Source organism: Tenrec ecaudatus, chromosome 1, assembly GCF_050624435.1.
Source record: "Tenrec ecaudatus isolate mTenEca1 chromosome 1, mTenEca1.hap1, whole genome shotgun sequence".
NCBI classification, from domain to species: Eukaryota; Metazoa; Chordata; class Mammalia; order Afrosoricida; family Tenrecidae; genus Tenrec; species Tenrec ecaudatus.
This window is the reverse complement of record NC_134530.1, coordinates 242,587,919-242,607,408: the sequence shown is the minus strand read 5'-3', so window position 1 is coordinate 242,607,408 and position 19,490 is coordinate 242,587,919. Positions and strand designations below refer to the sequence as shown.

At 47.0% G+C, this 19,490-nt stretch overlaps 1 protein-coding gene across 1 annotated transcript; it reads right to left on the bottom strand.

Annotated features, from left to right (window-relative positions):
• Positions 1-3,328: 3,328 nt before the first annotated feature.
• C1H1orf115 (chromosome 1 C1orf115 homolog) lies at positions 3,329-19,039 on the bottom strand. Its single transcript, XM_075530471.1, has 2 exons — positions 18,699-19,039; positions 3,329-5,935 (listed from the first exon to the last, which is right to left on the bottom strand). Exons 1-2 carry the CDS (start codon positions 18,975-18,977, stop codon positions 5,816-5,818), a joined length of 399 nt encoding a protein of 132 aa, XP_075386586.1. The 5' UTR covers positions 18,978-19,039; the 3' UTR covers positions 3,329-5,815.
• Between the last annotated feature and the right edge of the window lie 451 nt (positions 19,040-19,490).

Below are 19,490 nucleotides of genomic sequence, written 5' to 3'. Positions count from 1 at the left end.
GGTAACTATGTATACATAGAGGAAATATATGGGGGAAATATTCATATTTATATTTTCCCTCCTCTTTTTATTGAAGGAAGCCAGTTCTAGGTGAGGAGGATATTTCTGGAATGACATAGCAAGTGCAAGGAAGTCTGAGCTTGATGGCTCTATTTCTAGCAGGTACTTTAGCCCTGGTTTTTGTCTGGTTTGAAGCAGGCATCGTTAGAGCTTTTTCAGCAGCATATGCAAGAAGAAGCACCTGTGGGGCACCTTTTTAAAAAAACAAGTCCGTCCCCCAGGTGTGGAATTTCAGTCCTGGAGCTGCAGCATGCCCAGAGGTGGAGTTGTGTGACAGAAAAGGGAATACTGCATGGTTTCCAATCAGGACAGTGGTGCATCAGAGCCACGTGCCATCACCATGCTCATTCCATCTGTAGGCTGAGCAAAGAATTAGAGGAGCTGGGCTCTGATGAAGAACGCTCTAGCAGGATTGGTGGGAGATTTATTAACAGTCTATAGACTCTGTGCAGAGGCCACCACCTTGCTTGTTGACAGTGAGGACCGGGAGCACTTGCTGATGCAGATGAAAGCTTGCAGCCTTATGTCTGCATTTCAACTCAATGGAAGAACCCTCCCAAATGGCCCGTCAGCAACATCATGATCAAGAAAGGGTTGAAGTGGAGGATTTTGTCTCGCTTGTATCCACAATCGATGCTCATGGAAGCAGCCGTCAAGAGATCAAAGGACGCACTGTATTGGATAAATCTGCTGCACAAGGCTAAGGTGTTGACTAGCCAGGATATAAGTTTGAGGACTAAGGTGTGCCTGACCTAAGCCAAAGTCTTTTCAGTTACCTCGTATCTGTGTAATAAAGTTGGACATTGAATAAGGAAGACCAAAGGAGAATCTCGATGCACTTGAACAATGGTGCTGAGCATTGAAAGAACCATGGGCTGCCAAATGGAAAGATCCCTGGAGAAGGGCATCATGCTTGGTGAAGTGCAAGGGCAACAAAAAAGAGGAAGGCTCTCAGAATTGACACGCTGGCTGCAACAATAGGCTCAAACATAAGAACAATTGTGAGGACGCTGCAGGTGGTGTTTAGTTCTGTTCTGCACAAGGTCACTGAATCAGAACCAACTCAACGGCCCCTAACCACAACAATGCATATTTTCCCAATGCAACATATTGTTTTATTGCTTGACTGCAGCTTCTATGAGCATTTTAGTGAATTAACTAAAATGAAATCCTTGGGGAAAATGAAGAGTTGATATCAAGAGCTCAAGAAGGAAAAATGTCTTGAAAATGATTATGGCAACAAATGCACAAACGATTGATACAATTGATCCATGGATTGTTATGTGCCCTCAATAAAATTCAAAATAAATTAAATTAAATCCTTGACGACTTCCATTATTTCTCCATTTATCATGTAGTCTCTTGGGCCTGCTGTGAAGATTTTGGTATTCTTCAAAGTTATAAGCCTTACTGAAATCCATCTTTAAGGAGGCTCTGGGGACCTAGGGCAGCAGTTTGAGACTACCAATCACCCCACAGGAGGAAGCTGAGGCGAGGCTTTCTATGCCCAAAAGGAGCCTTGGAAACTCACAGGGGCAGTTCTACCCCCAGTACTGTAGCGTCACTATGAGTCGTAACTGACTCGTTGGCAGTGCATTTGGTTTGAAGGCTGTCTGTACTCGTTAAGGTTTATTGTGCCAACCTGGCTGATGAACACATGTGGGATTCATTGAAGAGCGGAGAGATAAATGGCTGTGAGGCTCGTCTTTCTGGTTCTCTGGTCTGTGTGCGTCTGCCTTAGTTAATTCTTTGCCTCAGCTGGCAAGGCTCACTTCCTGTGAGACATCCCTGAGAAGCCACGTGAAGACCCTTGCCAGCGAGGAGATGCTTACACTCACTGGTTCAGCTTTCCTCCTGCATTCGGCATCATTGCGTGTTTTGTGAGATGGAGGATTTTGTAGATTGATGTTGGACATATGGGCTAATGTTGGACTTAGGGATTTGGACTGGTTTGGGATGCTTTCTTACTGTATACCTACCTTTTATATAAAACTGTTTTATATGAGTTTCTGTGGATTTATTTCTCTAGTCTACCCAGACTAACACAGCTGTCTTTTGGGGGAATGACCAAGGGACCAGGCAGTATCTTGTTCCATTGTGTATGAATTGTCCAGTCTGGGGCAACTCCACAGTAACCAAAAACAACGTGTGTGTGTGTGTGTGTGTGTGAGAGAGAGAGAGAGAGAGAGAGAGAGAGAGAGAGAGAGAGAGAGAGAATACCTCAAGGCTACAGGTGATCTTATAAAGTGTTTTTTACTTGGGGGGTAAGGACATCACACAATTCAGTTCAGTTTACCTGTAATCCTGCTAAGTCAGGCAACTGGGAAAAGACATCTTAAGGCACAAACTCATGACAACAGTTAACTAAAGCTCACAAGTCAGGCCAGTGTCCCATTCCCTTGCTGACACCGACCTAGGGGGACTGCTGGAGGGCACTGAAGTGGAGGCCCTTCTGCTGGCTACTTACTGGTCAGGGACGAAGTTGGAGCTTCTGCGATATAGCCCAGGTTTGGGGCAGAAGGGACAGCTGGGTGACCCCAACTCACTGGAGCCTAGAGGCCACTGATGCTACTTTGCTGTAAGATTAACAGCAGCTTGCGGCTCATCAACCCAGAACCTTTGACATCACTTCGGTATCAGCCAGGAGCCATCTAATACATGCCAAGTATGGGCCCGACAGCTTACAGGTCCCCAAACCCTGCCCCCCCTCTGGCGCTTTCCTGCTTGGACTAGACCCCAGAGCCCAAGGACAGATGTTTCCCGCAGCAGGCCCCTCAGAAACCAGCCTTTCTCAGCCTCATCTAAGTCATAGCATTGGGAACTCTTGGCTGTGGATGGAAACGACACTTACCGGCCCCGTGGCAGTTCCAAATCCAAACCAATTTCTGGAAATCTTCATTTTTCAGATACATAAAGTGGAGGCTCCACCAGGCTTCTAGCGAACTGCCCCCTTCCTTTAACAGCTACTGTGGATTTATTAAGGAGCCCTGCTGGGAATAGTGGCTAGGCATTTCGAGCTGCTGATTGAAACCACCAGCCGTTCCTCGGGAGAAAGCTAGGGCTTTCCATTCTTGTTAAGTTAGTCTTAAAACCTCACAGGGGCTGTTCTACCCTGTCCTACAGGATCACTATGAGTCAGTACTTGGTTTGTGGAGTTATCGGGGGGCTGTGTTGGGCTCCCCCTAAGTGCCTGCTGGGCGAAGGTTTCAGGCTCGGGCAAAACCTCCAGGGGTCTCACTTAGGTAAGGTTAGAAAGTAAGGGCTAGAGAAGCTTTCAGACCATTTTTATTTACTCAGAAAAGAAACACAAAAGCCCAAAAGGTCAAACATATCAAGGGAAAGCACTCAAACTCAATTCCAGTAAGGTATAGGTCGAACGTTGGGGGAAAGGGGAAAAAATACAGAACACGCTGTCTGCAGAGAAGAGCATCAATGCCCAGCTGTTGGAAGCCCTGCCCAGCCCTGCAACTGAGTGCCAGCCTGGAAAGCCTAGCTGTGCACATGACCCAACATCCTGGAGCGAATTTGATTTGTGAAAGTTCTGGGATATTTTTTAACCGGACTTCAAGAATTTCAGGGTCAAATGTGCTTGGCTTTATAGTTTCGCTGATGTTTTTGTGGGACTCTGGGGTGGGGTGGACTCTGTTGAATGGACTCCCGGGCAAGGGAATCATTCCTGGTCCGGGAGTCATGCTTCTCATGGGATTCTCTAGTGCCCAACAGCGGCACTGAGTGGAGAGGCATCTTCCAAATACAGCATAGATGAGTCTGTGGGTGGTGCAGACGCCAAGTAAAAGATTGGAGGTTTGAGTCCATTGAGGGGTCTCTTGGAAGAAAGGCCTGGCATCTGCTTCCAAAACCGCAGCCACTGAAAAAACCTGTGGAGCATAGCATGATTCTGTACCCGGGGTGGCGATGACGGGATCAACTCAGTGCCAACTGGCTTAGCTGGTTCGTTTCCGGTGACCAACGGGCGTCCAGGCCTGACTCTCCTTATCCACTATGCTTAGCTTTTCCTCCCATGTGCATCTCCTCTTCTCCCCAACGCCTACTGCTGTCAGGCAAGCTACAATTGGCTTCCAAGTGTGAAAATGTGCCGCTCCCAGCTTGCATGCCGGGCCAAACCAGATTCTCTGTATTCTCTTGCCTTCACGAATATGGACTCTGTAGGAATTCGGTCCAAGTTGACCTTTAACACAAGCCTCCAGAAAGTCAAGATGAGTCTTGCTTCATGACAACCAAGCTCTCCCGCACACACGGAGTCCTTTCCGTTGTCTCTGTCTGTCATCTCACCTTCTTGGCTTCCCAGGACGTCTGATCTGTAACGCATGAGCCTCGAGGCTCCCTTTGCATCTTCTGGGAAATCTCGTCAGGCAACAGGTAGATATTGCCATCTAGCCTGCAGGGAGATCAACCACCACCAATTTGGAATTTGGATATGATGGGAACAAGTTCACTATAGGTGGCCTTTCACTGGGAATTTGTAGTAGGTCATGGAAAGACCTCCTCTCTCCTCCTCCCTGCCTGATGGTCCATGGATGTCGGGCCCTCCATTCTATCTTCAAGAGCAGCTCAGCCTGGGCAGAGCAGAGGAAAGAGAGCTACAAGGGCAGCCAATGGGAGCCCAGGGGCCACAGAGTGACCCTGAGACCCAGTCAGCATTTCTCTCTTGCCACTCTTGGGAGTTCAAGGCTGGGCTCACCTAATATTTTCTAAGACTGCTATTCAAGATCCACTTCTCTTTGAAACATCCTTCTTAACTTCTGTCTACTTCCTTCTCACCTGTCTTCTACTTCCTGTTTCCTTCTCTGAATCACACATGTTCATCTGTGGGCATTGGGTCTTGATCTATCTTGTCCCCTCTATTCCAAGCCAAACCACATCACATCAGGTAGGCCTGTAGGAAGCACCTAGCATCCATCCAGAGTGGTTTAACATGGCTACATGGGCAAAGTCAAAAGCCCAGGCCTTGGCTGGCACCAGAGTAGGTGTTGGTTCATGTGCACTGGGCATAAGAGCCCTCAAGAGCAGGCCACCCAAGAGCAGCCACCCAAGAGCATCTGACGGTGCTGTGACTCCTGCCCTCATCGGCGGCGGCCCCTCAGGTCCGCAATGGGCGAGAATGAGGAGTTTTTATCCACTTGTAGCAGTCATGACAGGCCCATCAAAGGTCTTCAAAGTATCATCGCCTTCAGTAAGATTCTTTATCTTCTTTCCAAGCCTATCACCAAACTCCTGGCAGCAAAGGACTGGTGTAAGGGGGAGCGGCGGAAGACTTCAGAAACAAGCAGCTCCCGTGCTGTCCTCAGCTGATGGCAGTCACCAGCTGATTTGCCACTTATTGAAAATAGACCAACTTGCCAGGTTCTGCCCAAAGTCCTCCTCCCTTGCCCCTCTGTAACCACCACACTGCACACCCACCCATGTGCTCTCATCAGGTCCTTTCACCCCCCCCCTCACCTTCTTCATGGGAAGGATTGGGCTTTAGCCAACAAACTTCCATCTCACCCCTCTCTGCCCTCGACCTAATCCTCTGGGCACTGGCCTTCTGGTCCACCTGCATAAAGAGATGTGAAAAGCTGACTCAGAAGTAAGGGCAGGGATGACTTACTTCTCACACTCATACAGTTCTACTAAGAAAGAGTTCTTTTTTTATAAGTATTTTTTTGTTTAAGTCTCCAATATTCTTGGCTTTGCTGGGTTTCCAGAGCAAGTGCTTCCATTCATTCTTGTGGCTCCTGCCCAGCTGCTTCCACTAGTGGACAGAGGACATCATGCTGGTGACTACTCCAAAGGGAGCGGAGTAAGCTGCAGCGAATCCCTGCAGGCCAAGGAACATATAGTGGCATCCTTTGGTGACAACCTTTCCAACGTTCTGTATTTAGGAAGAGAAAAGGCAAAAGTTAGGTTCAGCCTCCAAACGCACTGCCACCAAGTTAATGCCGATACACAGCAATCCCGTCTAAGGCGCCATGCCTGTAAATCTTTAGGGGAGCAGGACAGCCCGATCCTGCTCCCCCAGAGCAGCTAGTGGGTTTGAACTGCTGACCTTCCTGGGAACAGCCTAAACCACAATACCACCAGGGCAACAGTTAACTCTTCTTTTTTTAATCTGCATAGATATATTTATTTTTTACAGTCTTATTGGCACATAATCCACATATTATACAATTCAATAGTTCAATCATATAAAGAATTATATAATCATTACCCCAATCAATTTTAGAACATTCCCCTATCTGCTCATAGTTAAATTGCTTTTTTTTAACCAATGAGTTTATTAGGGGTTCTCACAGGTCATAGAACGATCCACACATCAATTGTATCAAGCACATTTGTACATGTTGCCATCATCATTTTCTTCTCTTTAATTCTTTATGTGCAACGACTGTATGCACTAACGCTCATTACGCCTCCTCTCCGTGGTGGAATGATAAAGTTACCCTGTTTCCACATCTCCGGGGTCCCGTGCTCACCAATAGGGGAATATGGAGCTAGGGTACAAGTTAGCGGGGCGGGGCGGACACACACCATCACCTTGAACAGTGCTGCCCACATAGCTTAATTCCAGATTCTTCAGAGAACATCTCAGAGCCTGCCGTGAGGCTCCTAGTCCTAGCAAAGCCATTTTCCTTTCATAAAAAGTGCAGTCCTCGTATCTGACCAGCTAAAAGTTGCTGGATCTCCTGGAGCATGGAAAGGGTTCCTTCATTCGATTCTCCCCCAAAGTCTAGCCTGTTACCCAGACCCCTGGCTGGCCCGCACGCACACTCGTCCCTCTTTCGTCAGCTTCTGCTCTCTAGCTGTGGCACCCTAGAAAGCTCATGTCTCCAGGACAACAACAAATTCCTTACGGGTAAGGGCAGGCCATCCTTTTGTGGACTCCTTTACCAGGGATGCTGTGGGACAGGAGACCTAGAAGGAGTGCAAATAGAATGATAACAGAAAAACCTTCCCAGTGACCAACAAATCTTAATCTCTTGGTCTTGCTTCTCCTACTAACTGATGCCATTCTCAATGATGCCATCTATACCCCGGGAGATGACCTCACATGTCTTATCTCAGTCCTTTGACTTTTCCTACTCCACTAAGCAGTTGGACTAATTTTCCTCAAGTACTTAATTACTTAATTATGGCCCTTATAGGCAGAGTCTTCTATTTTGTGATGTATTATCAATTCTTGCCTCTACACTCTATAGTTTGACACCAGAGTCTGTGTTAAAATAAGAACAAACTTCCGGCATTAAACTGTTCTCATATCTGAGAAGCAACAAAGCCCACATGGAAGAAGCACACCATCCTGTGCGATCACGAGGTGTCAAAGGGATCAGGTACCAGGCATCATCAAAACAAAAATTCTTATCATAGTGAATGAGGGGGGGCTGGAGTGTGGAGTGGAGACCCAAAGCCCATTTATAGGCCACTGGACATCCCCTTACAGAAGGGTCACAGGGAGGAGACGAGCCAGTCAGGATCCAATGTAGCAATGATGAAACATACAACTTTCTTCTAGTTCCTAAATGCTTCCTCCTCCTCCACTATCATGATTCCAATTCTACCTTACAAATCTGGCTAGACCAGAGGATGTACACTGGTACATATAGGAAATGGAAACACAGGGAATCCAGGGAGGATGATCCCTTTAGGATCAGTGGTGTGAGTGGTGATACTGAGAGGGCAGAAGCAGGGTGGGTTGGAAAGGGGGGACCGATTACAAGGATCTACATGTGATCTCCTCCCTGGGGAACAGACAATAGAAAAGTGGGTGAAGGGAGACGTCGGACAGGGCAAGATATGACAAAATAATACTTTATACATTATCAAGGGTTCATGAGAGAGGGGGATCAGGGAAGGAGGGGTAAAAATGGGGAGTTGATGCCAGGGGATTAGGTGGAGAGCAAATATTTTGAGAATGATGATGGCAACAAATGTACAAATGCACTTGACACAATGATGTATGGATTGTGATGAGTTGTATGAGCCCCCAATAAGATGAATTTTTAACATTATTTTTACAACTTCCCACACATGGCAAACCCGCTCTAGTTGACTTCTTCACCTTTCCCTTTCTCCATCAGCTTTCCCACTCCCCACACACAGTCACATGCACAGCCTCCATGCTTTTGGTTTTCATGGACAACTTCAGAAGTACAGAGAACTCATGCACAGCATGAGCCAACATTACAAATGGCCCATAGTTGTTCCTGGTGTCTCTCACACCTCATCTTGTGATCCAATGGAGAAAATGGCCTCCTCTCCCAAGGCCATTCTCTTCATACTTGCTGCTGGTACCTTCTGACCTTGACTTTGGCCTTCTCTTTTTTGACTGACTCTTCAGAGCCATCATTCTGTTCCGCGTTCTTCTATCATTCCCATTCATTTACAATTATTCCCATATCCTCTAGGGACTGCTCCCCTTAATGCTGACCTAACTCAAAGAGCCATCCATCCACACTGTATCTACTCCTTCACTTCTGGTTTCCTCTTATTTGCCTGCCACCTCCACCAATCGCAGATAGCTTGGCCGTGCTCTATTCAGCCTCCAAATTGTCTGATTTAATGGGCCCTTTTCTCTCTTTTCTCTTCTGACCTCTCAGCACAATTTGACTCCTCCTAGCTTGGTTCCTCCCTGCCTCCTCAACAGGCACCTTCTCGGCCAGATTTTCCCTTCAACCAAACTTGGCCATGTTGGTATTCTTTGGGACTCCTTCCTGGGCCCTCTTCTCTCTCGCCTTCAATCTCTCCTGAGATGGATTCATCATCTGCAATGACTTGAAGTATTTCCTATATGTTGATAACTTCCAAGTCATCAGCTCCAATTGAAATCTGCAACTCTCCACTTGAGATCTCCATTTTGTCGAGACAGGCTATGGTTCCTCAGAGTCCCCAAAGATTTGAGCCCCCTCCGAAGCACCTGAGAAAGAAGACCTGCTCACCTAACCTGGGGAGGTGGGGGGCATTTCACCATACGAGGTACCATACACAGAGAAACCACGAGTAGGAATTGACTCAACCACTGGAACCATTGCTATTCCCCGCACCTAGAAAGAGCCTGACGTTTCCTTGGAAGCTCTCAGGCTCAATGATGAATTCTGAGAGGACCTGGTGACCTTGCTGCCTTCTCTGGACACTACTTCTCCAGACACTCCCCAAATGGCTGCTGGCTGAGACATCAGGGAATGTGCTGCTGCTGCACGCACCAATGGGGGTGTGTGTAGGGGGAGGGGGGAAGTTATGTTGCTAAGAGACAAATGTTGCTAGGAGATGCCTTGCTATCCATCTGTGATCAGAATTATTGGGAGAAATTGCACTTATATATTTAAAACAACAACATGTTTTCTGGGAGCAAGAGAACTTCTTATCAGCAAGGCCAACAAAGTTACACATTGCCTGCATGAAACTTTTTTGGTGCTTTTGCAATTCGCTATTTTTAAAATGACCTTCTTGTCATTTATCTTTTCAATTTATGAAAAATAATCTACCAAAAATAGCTCATTAACTAGAACATTGTCAAAACAGACTTCAGACATGTGATATAAATGAATACAAAGCATATGAGCATCAAGGACCATTTCAGTGTCATTTCAAGGGGGGTTTGGATCTTCTATTGGAATAGAGCTCGAGACTCATACACTTTCTGAGAAAGGTGGTGGGCACAGAGGTGAGAGGAGTCTGGCAGACTGAATATTGGCTAACCAAGATTTCTATATCCTAATTTCTGGAATCGATTAATGCATTTCCTTATATTTAAAAAGGGACTTTTCATGTACGATTAACTTAAGGAGGTGATATCCTGGGTCATCCAGGTGTGTCCTTTATAAGAGTGATGTAGAAGGTATCGATGGCTCAAATAGTTAAGTGCTCACCCACTAGCCCACAGATGTCATTTAAACCCAGCAGAGGTACCTTAAAACCAAGTCTAGAGTAGTGATACCATGAGGGTAGGGGGAAGGTGGGGGGAATAAAGGGGGAACCGATCACAATGATCAACGTACAACTCCCTACACACAAGGGGGACGAACAAGAGAAACATGGGTGAAGGGAGAGAGCAGAGGGTGTAAGATACGAAAATAATAATGTATCAAGGGGTCTTGAGGGTAGGAGAGGGAGGGAAAAAAGAAAGCTGATACCAAGGGCTCAAGTAGAAAGAAAATGTTTTGAAAATGATGGCAACAAATGTACAAACATGCTTTACATAATGGATGTCTGAATGGATTGTGATGAGTTGTACGAGCCCCCAACAAAATGATTTTTTAAAAATAGAAACCAGGGGACTATGGGTGAAAATGAATATTGAGGGTGTGGGATAATAGTTTAAGAGACAAAGTTTGGTCAGTCTTGAGTTTATTGATTTGGGCCTACTAAGCACAGTCTTCATTTAATGTGTCAGCTTGAGAGGTTAGAAAAAGACTTAAGATTGAACTCTTATTAATGTGATTGAAATATATGCTATGTGAATTGAATGTCAGAGCAATTGTTAAAATAATTATTAAATTAAAAGGGGAAAAAAAGATCAAGAGCTTACTTGCTTTGTTCACTAAGCATGGATTACAAGGTGGCCTACCGCTTTGTCAAGATGAAATGCGAGACCTGCCTTGGCATATTGTGGGAAAAGTGACTGAAAGGCATATGGAAATTAGCGTGTTCGAGCGGGTTTATTCCATTAGCCCAGAGACCCACACCTAGAGTGCCCGGAGGACATGCCTGATAGCTCAGCAAAACGAAGAGGAATGAATCTGTGACAGGAGCTCTAGCTTTCTTGAAGACTGTTGTGGTTGGTCTTTCATGTAATTCACATTGGACCATGGGAACTATCCTAACTGAATTAAACACCTAACACAATAGAGCCCTAGTCAGCAGTTTCAAACCTTCAGTTGTTCCTCAGGAAAAAGAGGAGCCTTTCTACTCAATAAAGATTTAGTCTCAGAAACCCACAGAGGCAGCTCTACTCTCTCCTACTAGGGCACAATGGCACAGACTCAATGGCAGTGAGTGTGCGCTACAACGGGGCTGATTGAAACCCTGGGTGACGGGACAGGTGGCAGCACAAAGACAAGAAGGGCCTGGTGGTCACCGTAGAGGACACAATCAAAGCAATAAACAGAACAGTCTAACTCACGAGCTGTTTAATCATGGTGTCCTTAAGAGTAAAATAGTTGGGAGACTTACTAACGATCCCATGATCTGTATAAGCTGAAAAATTGTAGGTCACACGAGCAGCGCTCGGTCCCACAACCTCTGAAATGAAGGGGAGAACAATTCCTTGAAGGAATTACTCAGACGAAAACTTTACTGCTAACTTCGCCTAGCCTCCCCAAAGGGGTCTGTAGTCTTTTAGAAGAGTGACTTCCTTGGGGAAAATGAAATCATCACCCTTTTCAGGGAATTCCCACAAAATAACTCTGAGCTGACACTAATTTCAGGAGCCTTCAAACATCACTGTGGCCTACCAGTCAGAGTAGGGAAGACAGGGATTTAGATTATTGATGGAGTCTTAACTTGTGTCTGTCACACAGTGGGTCTCCAAATCTAACCTGTAGGGATGTTTCCAGTTCGTGAATGCATAACAGGTGTAGATGTATCAGCAACAAGCAGAAGCCCCACACTGGATCCCTGACAAGTGGTATAAGGGCCAGCATGGTAGAAAAAGCCAGTGGAGTCATTCTGGCGATGCTTGCCTAGAAAAACAATAAGCCCAGAGCAAAACTGCATTCCTGAAGGGACTGCAGAGATTAGCACCATAGTCAAGAGCATGAAGGTGCAGTGATGGCGATTCCCACCACACCGCAGTGAAGCTCATCTGTTTGGCCTGTGCAAAACAACAAGAGAAGTACATCTTGGAGCATAACACGAAAGTCTCAGAAACATAACCAAGGGTGACTCCAATGGAGGATGTTCCACGAGTGGTTTCAGTGCCTGAACAAACTTTAACTAATCTTCCGGTACATGATGTGACCTGGGTTGTTCTCAATCCTGATTCTAAAGGAACACCAGGTGCAGTTTGTCTTCAGCTGGGAAGGCCAGCAAAAATCACTGTGCTACTTCAAGGACATATAAACTCTTCCACCCTGTGCCATAATTTTTTCTTCAAGTGACATTCTGTATCTTTTGAGGTAACCTGCTATTCAGTTAAAAAGTTACGTCAGGGAATAGTTTTGCCTTAAGGTTTAAAGAGCTTCTCAAGGCAATAGCGTCAGAAATTCCTGCAGTCTCATTGGGTTTGTAAATATGGGTCCAGTACATTTAAAGCAATGTTCCACATTTTCTAATTCTATTAGGATTCATCTATTGAAACCCTGACCCAAACCTTCAGTAGTGGTAGCCGGGCACCATTTAATCCTTGTGGTGTCAAGACAGAGGAAGCACTGGTTTCTCGTAACAATCCTGGGTCCAGTTCCTTCAGTGATTCTTGGATTTTCTTCTTTCTCTTAACTGTGATTTTGGAGAAATGGCTTAAGTGCCATAAATGATTTCTTTTGCCATAAAATGGGGATTAAATAACCTTTCCAAGGTTATTGAGGGGATTCGGAGATGTCACATATAAAATATTTGGCACTAATGAGCATTTCCTTCCCCTTCCTTGTTCCCAGTAAACAGCACTCTAACAATCAATAGGTCATGTAAGTGAATGTTAATATTATTACTGAAAAATCACCCAGAGGACTAGACCAGCCCATCGCTGGAGGAATCTGGTTGGGACGGGTGGGTGCAGGACATTGTGAGGCCATTCTTGCCTGGGGTTTTCTTCCACATGTTCACATTTCACAAGGACCACATGCCTTTCTTTAAACAGAATCAGGAAGGGGCTTAGGTGAAGGATTTGAAAAGCTATCAGATGAAAATGAAATTTAACCACTCTTCCTCCAATCAAAAGCTTTCCCCTTCATAATGTGGAGTTGTTTGCAGTTCACTCCACATTTCCCTGGGCTCAAGTGTGAGTTTATTTTACTTGTTGACTCACCAATTAATCAGTGGCGGTCTAGTCAATTCCAACTCTTGACAACTCCATGTGTCAAAAGAGGACTGTGCTTCATAGGGTTTTCACGGGCTGGTTTGGGGACATAGTTTGCCATGTCCATATCTTTTCCCCAAAGGCCCTTTAGGTGGATTCGATCCTACAAGGTTTTGATTAGCAGCCAAGCGCATCAACCATTTGTATCACTCAGCCACTGTACCTGCTCAGATAAAATCACCCTCACATGGACTCTTCTCCTGGCTTTTCAGTAAAGAAGGGTCAAATGGTTCTTTCTTCTAGAATGGAGCTCAGTCACTCTGTCGTACCCTTGTGAAGGGCAGTTAGGGCCGGTCTACTTCTAACAGGACAAAGTCCTCTCACCTGCTGAATCTACGGAGACCAGTTTTCTCACTGTCCCCTGCATGCCCACCCCACACTTTTCCTTGTGATGCTGTTTTGCTCGGGTGGCAACCCCTCTCTATCCCACAGCTCATGCTCCGGCACCCAGCTTTCATGTCACTGTGGATGTGAACCTTCTCCCTGAGCTGCTCAGTGCCCCAGCCCTGTGCCACGCGGCTCTGTGATGGGCCCCTACAAAGCCCATGGTGCCATATGCCTGTCCCTCTTTCTCCCTAGGAAGCTGTGGACTTCTTCCAGGCAGGAACACATTGTACTCATTTTTTTATCTCCAGAGTTCTCAAGGTGGAACAAACTGTTTGAACTCCACTGCTTGCCTGAAAAGCTGGCTGTTCCAACGGACCCACTTGTATAGCAAAAGCAAGGATTGTCAATCTGCTTCGGTAGTCCAAGGGGGTGCCAGGAATTGGAGTTGGCTCAATATTAGTCAACAAACACCATGCCTGGCACATTGTAAGCACTCCACTCCTATCTCCAGAACTAGCCCCCGAGCCAGCGTTTACATATTATAGATCCATTAGCAAATGTTAGCTTCTTTGTGCTCAAATAGGAAGAGAAAGGATTGGTTCTAACACAACCAGGTGGTGTAGTGGGTTACAATTTGAACTGCTAACTTCAAGGTCTGTCATTCAAACCTCCCAGGCCTTCCTCTCATCAGGAAAAAGATGAGGTTTTCTGTGCCCATGAAGATTTATAGCCTCAGAAACAGATGGAAACCCTACAAAGGGCAGTGAGCAACACAACCATAAGTTTGAGAATCCCAACTTCATAGTTTCTATTCCAAACGCTGCTGGCATACTTTTTAAAAAAAAGGATTTTATTGGGGCCTCATATAACTCTTATAATCCATCCATCCATATGTCAAGCACATTTGTACATTTGTTGCCCTCATCATTCTCAAAGCATTTGCCTTCGACTTGAGCCCTTGGTATCAGCTAATTTCACCCCTCCCTTCCATGCCCCCCCCGAGCATTTTCTTACACTCTCCAACGTCTCCCTTCACCCACTTTTTGTTGGCCATCCCCCAGGGAGGGGGTTATATATGCAGATCCTTGTAATCGGTTCCCCCCTTCTCCCCCACCTTCCCTCCACCCTCCCTATATCGCCACTCTCACCACTGGTCCTGAGGGGTTCATCTGTCCTGGATTCCCTGTTTCCAGTTCCTATCTGTACCAGTGTACATCCACTGGTCTAGCCAGATTTATAAGGTAGAATTGGGATCATGATAGTAGGGGGCGGGGGTGAGGAGGAAGCATTTAAGAACTAGAGGAGACTGGGGAGGAGGGGGGGTGGGGGAGGAAGAGGAAGGAGGGGAAAAAAAAAGAACTAGAGGAAAGTTGTATGTTTCATCGTTGCTACACTACACCCTGACTGGTTCATCTCCCCACAACCCCTCTGTAAGGAGATGTACAGTTGCCCAAGATAGAGTGGAGCACATCCTGACCCACCAAGCCTTGAGGATGATAGTCCCACTCTGAGCAGCCAATGCAGAAAGGACCATATGGCTGGCCCCACTGAGACACGACATCCTCACTGACCCATAGCCCTACATGGGACAACACTGGAGACAGTGTGGGAATTGCGCCTGATCTGACCCCACCACACTGAGGCAAAGCACTAAGGGTGTGCAACAGAACACCAAAGGGAGCAGAGCAAGGAAGTCCTGAGGGAGTTCCAAAAATAGACTTTGGTGCATCAGACTCGACTGGAAAACACTCCTAAAGGTCAACAAACAGACCTTGAGCTATTTACAGGCTTTTCTCTTTTTGTCATTGGTTTTGTTGTTGTTTTGTTTTCTTTAGTTGTCTTGTTTTGCTGTCTTCTTTTATGTATAATATCTCTGCAGGACTATCTAGATAAGATAGGCTGGCTAAACAATCTGGAAGAGAAAACAATGAACCAATGGTTCTGGGGGGGGGGACATAGGAGAGGGGGAGGTGGGGGAAGTGGTGTTAACAAAACCAGGGACAAGGGAACAACAAGTGATCCAAAATCAGTGGTGAGGAGGTAAGAGGCCTGGTAGGGATTGATCAAGGGCAATGTAATCCAGAGGAATTACTGAACCCAAATGAAGGCTGAGCATGATAGTGGGATAAAATGAAAGTAAAAGGAAATAGAGGAAAACTAGGAAGCCAAGGGCATTTATAGAGACCTAAATATAGGCATGTACATATGTAACTATGTTTATATATGATGATGGAGAAATAGATCAATGTGCATATATTTATAGGTTTAGTATTAAGGTCGCAGATGGACATTGGACCTCCACTCAAGTACTCCCTCAAGGCAACTGATATACCATTTTTTTAATCATTTTATTAGGTGATCATACAACTCTTATCACAATCCATACATACATCAATTGTGTAAAGCACATCTGTACATTCACTGCCCTCATCATTCTCAAAACATTTGTCCCCCACTTAAGCCCCCTCATTTTTCCCCTCCCTCCCAGCTCCCCCCTCCCTCATGATCCCTTGATAATTTATAAAGTATTATTTTGTCATATCTTGACCTGTCTGACGTCTCCCTTCATCCACTTTTCTGCTGTCCATCCCCCAGGGAGGAGGTCACATGTAGATCCTTGTAGTTAGTTCCCTCTTTGCAACCCACTCTCCCTGTACCCTCCCAGTATCGCCACTCACACCACTGGTCCTGAAGGGATCATCAGCCCTGGATTCCCTGTGTTTCCAGTTCCTATCTGTACTAGTGTACATCCTTTGGTCTAGCCAGACTTGCGAGGTAGAATTCGGATCATAATACTGGGAAGGAGTGGGGGGAGAAAGCATTTAGGAACTAGAGTAAAGTTGTATTTTTCGTCGTTGCTACATCGCACCTTGACTGGCTCGTCTCCTCCCCTAGACCCCTCTGCAAGGGGATTTCCAGTGACTGACAAATGGGCTTTGGGTCTCCACTCTGCACTTCCCCCCACCCCATTCACTATGGTAAGATTTTTTTGTTCTGATGATGCCTTATACCTGATCCCTTCAACACCTTGTGATCGCACAGGCTGGTGTGCTTCTTCCATGTGGGCTTTGTTGCTTCTGAGCTAGATGACTGCTTGTTTACCTTCAAGCCTTTAAGACCCCAGATGCTACATCTTTTGATAGCTGGGCACCATCAGCTTTCTTCACCACATTTGCTTATGCACCCGCTTTGTCTTCAGCGGTTGTGTCGGGAAGGTGAGCATCTCAGAATGCCAATTTAAACAAGAAAGTATTATTGTATTGAGAGAGTACTTGAGTGAGACCCAATGTCCTTCTGCTACATTAATACTAAACCTGTAAATATAGGTACATAGATCTATTTCCCCATCCTCATATATAAATATATGTCTTTATGTAGACCTCTATAAATGCCCTTTGCTTCCCAGCTCTTACCTCCATTTCCCTTGACTTTCCTCCTATCCCACTATCATGCTCAGTCCCCACCATGGTTTCAGCAATTGATTTTAGTTACATTACCCTTGATCATGCCCGACTAGGCCTCCCACACCCACCTCACCACCAATTTGGATCACTTGTTGTTCCCTTGTCTCTGGGTTTGTTAACACCACTTCCTTTCCCCCGACCACCCCCTATCCCATGTCCCCCCGGAATTGTGGGTCCCATTGTTTTCTCCTCCAGATTGTTCATCCAGCCTATTTTATTTAGATAGACCTGCGGAGATAATAATATGCACAAAAGCAAGACAGCAAAACCAAGCTACCATATACAACAAAACGACAATGAACCAATGACAAAGAACAAAATACAACAAGAAAGAAAAGCTTGTAGTTAGTTCAAGGATGTTTGTTGGCCTTTAGGAGTGTTTATAACCCTAAGCTTCTCGGTGTGGGGACTGACGGCCTTCAGGCATAAGAGGTGTCCTAAGGACTCAGATAACTGAGATAGAGATCAGGTGGGGCCCCTGAACTTTGGTCAGGACAAAAGTTATGATTTCTCTCCTAGGTGACCCTGCCCAGTCATAGGGAACAAAGGGGAAGGCAGCTATGCGTGTTTTCAGGCAGTATCTCTAACCTCAAAACTGCTGTTACCCCTTTATTTCTCTTCTCCCTCAATAGCAAATGGCAGTGTGCTTATAGCTGCCCAGGAGAAACAAAGAAGATTCAACAAGCACATCTGTACATTTAAGGAGTTCCCTGAAAATAACCTGGGAAGTATTTGGGGAACTATTTAAAAACAATTCTCAGCAAGGGGAACTTCCGGAAAGGAGGTTGACAGGACACGGAAGAAGTTGCTTACAAGCCCTACTTTCCAAAGAGGCCTCCATCTACTAATTGCCTAACCACCTAAAGCCCCAGTACTCCTATTGGTAACACGGGACCACTGATTCTTGTCCTGCCAGCTCTATAAGGGCTGGACATGTCTGGGATAGGGGCCACCTAGGTAATGGCAACTGCATAGTGGGAGGTAGAATGGTAGCGAGCAAAACCCCCAATGTGGTTTTATAGCAATGTTTCCTCCAAAGTGGGGGATACCACCCACCAAAGAGCGACGGAACCGTTCACGGATTTGCAAGATCCTGGATTGTGGGCTAGAGCACGGAAGTTTTTCATTGCAGCGGGCGGAGGGGTGGGAGGAGCGAGCCCTGAGGAAATTTTCTTCTATTTCTTTTGAAAAGGAAGCAGCAGGCCGAATAAATTTGGGGACCTATGGGTTGTATCATTCCTCGAAATGCCTTTCCTCATCTCCCGTTCACAGACAGAACAACTGGAGTTCTAGCAGTGAAACTAAGGCACCCGGCTGGTACCGTGGATTAAGCATCGGACGTTAACCCAACGCTAGCAGTTCAAACTCACCAGCTGCTCCGCTGGTGAAGGATGAGGCTGTCTGCTCATCTTTCATTGCCATTAAGGGCTCATAGAGATCCCATAGGAGTCCGGTGACACAGGGAGTTACACTTTGGGCTGCTAACTACAATGCAAGGTCAGCAGTTCGAAGCCATGAGTTACTCCGCGGGAGAAAGTCGAGGCTTTTGACTCCCGTGAAGAATTACCTTTTCGGGGACACAGGGCCAGGTCTACCCTGTCTGGTAGAGTCGCTACGAGTCAGGTGGGCAGGCTCGCAAAGCCTGGGGAGCAGTTGGGCACCGTCCTACAGGCTTGCTCAAGTCGGAGTCCGCTCGGTGGCAGTGGGCAGCGGTGAAGAGTCGAGTGGGAGCGCGGGGCTGCCCAGCGAAGTCAGGCAAAGTCACATCAAGCGGATCCGCACGCAAGCAGTTCCCGCAGGTCCCCCCGACCCCCAGGTCCGAAGAAGTCCCCTACCTTGCCATACTTCTTCAGCTTCTGCCGGAACTTTTTCGGGGGCTTCTCCCGGGGCGCCTGCTCCTCCAGCGGCTCGTAGCGCTCGGGGAGGAAGGCGAGGTGCACCCTCCGCGAGCTCTGCGCCCCGCTGGCCTCGTCCACCGCGTCCTCGTCCCCGCACTCCAGGTGCTCCAGGATGGCGGCCGCCTCCTCATCGCCCTCCCGCCGCCCCCGCCTTCGAGGCTTGCGGCGCGGGAAGCTGCTCGCCGCCTTGCTTCGGAGCCGGGCTCCCACGGCCATGACTCCGGCGACCGTCCAGCGAAGTGAGCGCCGCGGAGACACTGCAACCTTTGCTCGGGCTGCCGCGTCCCCACCCCGGGGGTGGGACCTGAAGTCGCACCGCCCCCCGGTGGTGGGGCCCGAGATGACGGCGGCGCCGCCCGCCACTAGCCTCTGCCTCCGCCTGCGGCCCGGGCGCCGGCGAGCGCTGGTCCTCGCCGCGAGGTCCATGGGCAAGGTCAGCCCACGCATCCTGAAGTGCGCACAGAAGTAAGGAACACAGCGGAGACTCTGCCTGTGCATACTCAAGTTGGCGAGATACTAATAAAAATAAAGGTTATACTCAGTGCTGGCGAGGGTGTGGGGAGATGGTCTTCTTACCACACTAGTAGCGAGTGCACCATGGTGGCGAGTTCCCGAAAGGCAAATGAAAGCGCTTATCAAAACCAAAGTCAAGCCCATTGCTCTCTGGTTGATTTCGACTCATAGCGACCCTAAAGGACAGCGGAGAACTGCCCCATGCAGGTTTGCAGG